The sequence below is a fragment of the Osmerus mordax genome, chromosome 10, assembly GCF_038355195.1.
Source record: "Osmerus mordax isolate fOsmMor3 chromosome 10, fOsmMor3.pri, whole genome shotgun sequence".
Classification (NCBI taxonomy): Eukaryota; Metazoa; Chordata; class Actinopteri; order Osmeriformes; family Osmeridae; genus Osmerus; species Osmerus mordax.
The window spans coordinates 9,532,124-9,539,054 of NC_090059.1; the positions used below are offsets into that span (position 1 = coordinate 9,532,124).

Below are 6,931 nucleotides of genomic sequence, written 5' to 3' on the forward strand. Positions count from 1 at the left end.
AAACACAGTTTTTCCCACTGGGGGTTCAAATGTGTCACTTTCCAAACCGTCCAAATTTTAAGTAACATAAGAAAGAACGAAAAGGAATGAATAGGAGGTTGGGCTGAGTTCCAGCCATGCTCGCACCATTAGCGTAAAACCTAGTTCCACTCATGACCAGTTTATATAAACAACCATTTGAGAAGTGACTAAAAGAGAGAGAGATATGTATTTAAGATAGCTTTCAGTAGAGGGACCTTTGAATAATAGGTTGGCAAAGTGAAATAGGTGCCAAAGGAAACACAAAGACACACTCATACACGTACGCAAGCATGCGCACACAAACCTACAAACACTGTTGCACACCCATACAATATACTCCATGCATTGTGTGAACGCACAGACACACACACACCACCACACAGACAAACACAGCCCATGCCTAAAGTCCATAACAAGGGCCCACAGCGGGTCACCAGTGTGTGTTCTGTAAGCGTGTGTGTGCGTTTGGCCCGGCCCATTGGAGCCAGTGGACAGACAGAGAAAAACAAGCCCTCAGCAGCAGCCTGTTTGGCCAGTCCAGTCCAATCCTCGTCACCAGGGCACTGCGCTGCCACGGGACAGGGCAGGGCACCGCCTGGATGCTGGCACAGCCCTGGCAGACGGGGGGGGGGGGAGGGGCAGGGGGGCGAAGCACGGGGAGGGAGGGAGAGGGGCGGGGGAGAGGCAGTGGGGCGAGGGGTGCGAGTGGCGGGGAGCTGGGGGAGGGAGGGGGCAACGCTGCCGAGAGAAAGGGACCCTCCTCCCTCTTCTATCCCTCCGCTCCTTCACCCGTCCCCCCGCTCCTCTGTGCCTCCATCCCTTCCTCCATCCTCTCCTGTTTCCTTCCCTATCCCCTCCCCTTCCCTGTTCTCCTGTCCTCCATCCTCCCAACCCAAGCCCTCAAGCACGCGCACACACCGTTGGCTGAACAGGGGTAATTATGAGTGTAATTAGAAACAGGAAAATCTAATATGTTACCCTTCTGTTGCTGATATTGGAAAAATGTATACAGTAACACACACTCATAAACATACACACACACACGCAGTACAATGTTTCACCGATCGTAAATATCATCTGAACCGCAACAACTTCCGAGATGAAGTAGTGTCCTGGGCGGCTAGCTGGTGAAAAGGTGAGGGGCTACTCTCTTGTTTTGAGAAATGAGAAGGCAAATGTAGAACAGGTTCTCTCCCTTACTCACTCTCTCCCTCTCCCCCCCCCCCCCCAGACACTCTCATGCTGACTGCCAATACAAAATGTCCACCGACTCGTTCAACTCAGACTACAAATTGAATACATGAAAGACCAAACTCATATGGGAAGAGTCAACAGAGAGGGGTGTGTGAACTACTGGGCCTCGACCCGCCTTCAGTCACACTGGACAAATACACACGAGCACGGGCCGGCGCTGATGCGGTGCTCAGCGCTCAAACAAACCCACCCGGCCATTGTTTTGCTGCTTAAACACAGAAAAATAAAGCGAGCGCTTTTAATGGACATTCAGGTTATTGTGGTTTGTGAACTGCGTAGCATCCAAACCCAGAACCTCACGGGGGGGGGGGGGGGGGGGGGGGGGGGGGTTCTGGTTCTGGTGCTCTTTCTGCAGTCTTCTCACACAGGCTTGTTTCTATAGCTCTCCCCATTCCACAGAGAGCAAGACAGCATGATGACATTATAATTGAGAGCAAATATTATTACCTGACACTTGATACAGTGTGGTGTGTGTGTGTGTGTGCGTGCGTGCTTAAGTAGGAGGTATGGTGATCGAGGTGCTTTACAGTGAAGCAATCAAGACACACACACATGTGCATAGGTACACACAGACTCTCTTCACCTCTCTCTTTCTCTCTTTTGTTCTCGCTCTCCCTCCCTCTCTCCCGCCCTTCCTCAAACTGCACGTCACACAAGTAAGAGGAGGATGTGAGATTATGAGAAACTTCCAGAACTGAGACCACACAGCTAAACCACACATGATCAAACACCATTTAATCCACTCTCTCTCTCTGTCTTCCTCCCCCCTCCCTCCCTCCCCCCTCCCTCCCCTCCCTCCCCCCCTCCCTCTCTCTTCCTCCCTCTACCTCCGTTTGTCCCTGCCCTCTCTTTCTGGCTCCCATCCCATCCTCAAAACACTCTAAGCCTCTCTAACGTGGTCTGTGTACCTTTGTCGTGGTCATATCAAGGTCAGACAGTAATACTAGACGGTATCAGCAAGTCCAGACAGGTTGTCCTGTCTGAGGCTTGCCTCAGCTTGGTCCCAGTGTCAGACCTGATCAGGAGATCTCGAGGTGGGTCTACCAAGGCTCCAGTCACTATTACACTCTGACGCTGCTGTGTTCCTGCCACGGAGGAGAAATAGCGTGGTGTTACGGTGTTTCTTCCCCTGTCGCCTTCCCGTTTCATTCCCCCCCATCTCCTCTCCTCTATCATCCCTTTCTCCTCGCCTTTCCTCTACCCCTTCTCCTCTTTCCACGCATTTTTCCACCTCCTCTCTTCTCCCAGGCCTAACCGTGACCCTGTCTCTCGCCCGTTCCATTCCTCCACTTTATCACTTCCTTCTCCCATGCCTCCCCCCCTCCCCATCCTCCCTTCCTCTGCGTCCCCCCCGGCATGCCACTCACCGCTCAGTCCAGTCTGGCAGCAGCTCCGCCCTGGTGCTCACTGAGTCTGCTCACACCGTGCCCGCCTGTCAATCAATAAGTGTGGGGGGGTGGGGAGAGAGAGAGAGTCATTCCACTGTCTAAACCTATAGAGGTGCCATGGCTGATGATCACTCTAAATGACCAGAGAGGAGGGTTTTCCTGGAGGGAGGGGGAGAAAGAGACAAAGGGAGAGAGATAGAAAGACAGATAAAGGGGGAAAAGACTGAGATAGATCGTGTGGAAGTCTGGTCTCTGTGTCAGTTTTTTCCCCGGTCGGCATTCTCTTTTCCTGTGTCTGGTCTCTCTTTCAACTACTCCCCGCCCAGTCGTCCCACAGAGTAGCTTTATCAAGATGAATGGAATATGACACAGAGGAGAATTCTAGAACCAGAAGTCTAGTGTTTTAACTTCACATCGGAGCCATGCTGGAGTAACCAGTCCCTCGGTATGGAAACAAAAGCTGCAGCATTGCTGGTTATTAAATGCCAGTGACCAGTCAGACGTTGCTTAAATGCTGTCTACATGTTTGGGGATGACTTGCTCAAAGCTTTCATCTTTATTGTGAGATGAAGGAAGGTGATTAGCACTTGAATATGAATCTACAGTCAGATGTAGTGTATTCACTTCATTTAATGGGTTTTACTAATCGTAGGGATTAGAACAACACGATGGTTTGTTGGATACAGTTTTACATTAGTCAATGGCGCCATCTGCGGTAAGAAAGAGAGTATAGCAATTATTATCCGTCAGACTACTCTATGGTTAACATTTTTAAAAGATTAAATGCAGTGTTTACCATACGAATGTGTTCCACAAAACTTGATACATGAGTTACATTTTTGTGCCTAACATCAAGTCCTTACCGAGAATAACATGTCCATTAAGAGACATAAATGTCTTTCCCCTACGATATGTCGACAGCCGTCAAACCGTGTCTCCCGCCCGGTCTATCTCAGATCGGCACATGGCTTATCCAAACATTTGAAGAGATCCCACACACTCGCTTTATAGAGTGCAGAGGGGGTTCCACTTAGACCTAGGTGTTGGGAGTGACGCACATATAAAACACACCCATGGTTTCCATGGTCAATGTCACGTTGTTTGGGGGGGTGGGGGGAGATTGCGCAACGAGGGGCAGCTACGTTATTAAATGCAAATAGTGGTTATCTCCTCTTCTTTGTGTTGGTTTTTACGGACCTAAAAGACATCTATCTACCTTCTGACAGCCAGCTGTGGGCCCGTGTCCAAGGTGACAAGGATGAGTGAGTAATTGCTTCTTATTGAGGGGGGATTATCCTGTCGTTGGGGTTCAAGGGACATTAATTTAATTAACATGTTATAAGTGAAAGCTCCATTGATCAGTGGAACGATCTCAGTAATTTGATCCCTATTGTTAGTTTGATTGATCTGAGATCATCCGCGATTAATTTAAAAGACGAATAAACATCTATGATTGTGGAGACACCTACGCTCTCTTAAACGATCATTCTGTGAGTCACTCTTCAAACAAGACCCAAACGGAGAGTTCCCAGCGTGCGGTGCCATGGACACCAGGACCAGCGCAGTTTTTTGAGGATTTAACATCAAGGAGACTAAACCTTAGTTTTCATTTGCGTCACAGGTGTGCTTATTCGTTTGCTCTTGTTTCTGTGATGGCCAACTGGCCTCATACAGATAACGGATAAACGGAATGGTGGAACACGCGAGGACAAACTCAGCAAAACATCCATCTTGGTGTCGCCAATTCATGGACGTCATCCATACGCTTTCTCCTGCGCGTGATCTATTCTTTGTTTTTGACGTGTTGACAAGGATATATTTGTGAGTAGACAAAAGGGTCAGAAGAACCGCTGTGGGTTATGTGGGTCAACTGGAAATCATGAATATTAGACAAACTATATTTGTATTGGCTATCTTTTTTCGTCTGTCACTCAAACCCTCTTCAGACGTTTAGGCTACTTGATTATAGATTTATAATGATCATCCAATGATCCCGACCAATCAGCTGTAAGCCCTTTGTATGCCTAAAACTGGGTCTGGCTCTCTCACTTATCAAAGGCAGTCATATTACTAATTACCAACTCAACAGACCGGGCTCAGTCGCTAGCATGATTATGAAGAGTCTACTCGTCTGGCTCATATTCACAATGCAGATTAGCCTCGTGTCTCTCTTCAGTATCTCTTATGATGGGGTGTCCAAAGAGGCTCCTCGTTCGAGCGTAACCAAAACTATTAAGAAGCTGGAAGAGCTGTTCCACCTTAACGGTTTGCCTCAGAGTTATTCGGGGCCGCACAAGAAGGCGCCCAAGTTCATGTTGGACTTGTACGACGCCGTGGCGGACTCGTACGGAACACCCCGGAACCACGAGGTCTTGGAAGGGAACGTGGTCAGGAGCTTCGAGGATAAAGGTGGGTCTAGTGTGCGTAATTGCGCACATAGTGTTGTTTGTCCTGCCTGAGTTAAAAACGTTCATGACCGTTCAAATGACAATTTGATTACAATTCTGATTGTTTTATACCATGTTATGTATGTAAGTTTAATGTCAGGTATGTTTGTTCTCCAAGGACACACAGGTGAAAGGTTTCACTTCTTCAACCTCTCATCTTTTGCACGAGATGAGAAGATGATCAAGGCGGAGTTCCGCTGGTTCAGGCAAAAACAGAGACAGTTCGGAGGGATGTCGTATGGACCCCACTTCTACAAAGTAAATTGAATGCAGATTAATTTATTGTATTTCTCCACGTCATATGTTGTAGGCTATGTTTGTAGTAATGTATGCCAATTTCCACTGAATATCTGATACTTTCTGCGCAGGTGGACTTGTATGAAGTGTTGGACAGCAGAGTTAAGCCTTGGAGAGGAAATTTGATTACATCCCGTCTGGTGCCGATACACACTCAGGGATGGGAGGTCTTCAATGTCACGCAAACGGTAAAAAAAGAAAGAAAAAAAAAAGAAGAAGAAATCAAACGCGTTGACATAAGTTTTGATGAATACTATTTACTGATAACATTGTGATCGTTCATGACAGGTGTCAAAGTGGATCCGGAACAGCGAGGAGAACAATGGCGTTCTGGTAGTTACAACGCTGCCTTCAGGAGACTGGATGGAATCTGTGGTTTCGTCTCCGGGGGAAGATAAGGACGCTTACTTGGTGATATTCTCAGACGACGGGAGACCGGGCACCACCAATCACCAATCCCCGAAACTAGGTAATGTTTTCATGATGAGAAGGTTGTTAATAATGGGGGTTATATGACGAAGCACATCATAACGTTTTATTGTCGGTTATGTACCGTACGCTTGCAGGGCACGCCAACCATGTAGCAGAATCTGGAGCTCAAAAGAAAAACCGAGCGAGGCGGAGGCGCGAGGCACCTAGTTACCTCCGCAACCGTCCCTTGACATGTCAGAGGGTACCTCTCTTCGTGGATTTCGAGGAGATAGGCTGGTCTGGCTGGATCATATCCCCGCGAGGATACAACACCTATCACTGCAAGGGTTCTTGTCCGTTCCCCCTTGGAGAGAGTCTCCGCGCCACCAACCACGCGACTGTGCAGTCCATCATGTATGCGTTAAAGGTCTCCAACGACGTGGATACACCGTGCTGCGTGCCTGACAAACTTCAGTCTATCAGTTTGCTTTATTTCGACGATGAGGAAAACGTAGTTCTGAAACAGTACGATGACATGGTGGCGATTAGCTGTGGCTGTCATTGACTGAGTTGGGATCACACACGTTGTTGTGAATTTACAGCTTATATGTTCCTCGTATTCAAATTATGTACAGGGTACCCTGCAGGAAAATGAATAAAATTTACAAACTATGTTGCGCTTTTTTTGAGGAATAAACTGTTTATTTTAAAGATGGTTTCTTTGTGCAAATGCTCGGTGCTGGCCATGGTGCTGATGCCGCGCGTTCTCGTGTGTGGGGATAATTATTTTCCCGTCCATAATGGTACTATGGATTTATTCGATTGTTCTTAAATATTTAGATACTTATTAGTTTATCAGCGATGTTGTAATATCACTCACAATGAAATCAAAGAGTAGGCCTTGTAATTGTTGCTATGCACAATTATTGTAATTGCACAATGTGAATAAAAGAAATATATTTAAAAAAATAAATGAAATTAAAAAGTTGTGAAATTGCTTGGCCTTTCTTGTTATGATAGTAACATTCTCACACTTTACCCAATTTCTGGTATTACGTAAATATATTGCATCTATTTTCAGCGATGAAGCGAACTTCTTCGCAAGCTATGGCC

The 6,931-nt window shown here is 47.1% G+C and overlaps 1 protein-coding gene across 1 annotated transcript; it reads left to right on the plus strand.

Annotated features, from left to right (window-relative positions):
- The first annotated feature begins 4,771 nt into the window (after window positions 1-4,771).
- LOC136950974 (bone morphogenetic protein 2-like) lies at window positions 4,772-6,383 on the plus strand. The gene is made up of 5 exons (XM_067245522.1): window positions 4,772-5,072; window positions 5,229-5,368; window positions 5,479-5,595; window positions 5,696-5,876; window positions 5,974-6,383. Exons 1-5 carry the CDS (start codon window positions 4,772-4,774, stop codon window positions 6,381-6,383), a joined length of 1,149 nt encoding a protein of 382 aa, XP_067101623.1.
- Window positions 6,384-6,931: the final 548 nt, after the last annotated feature.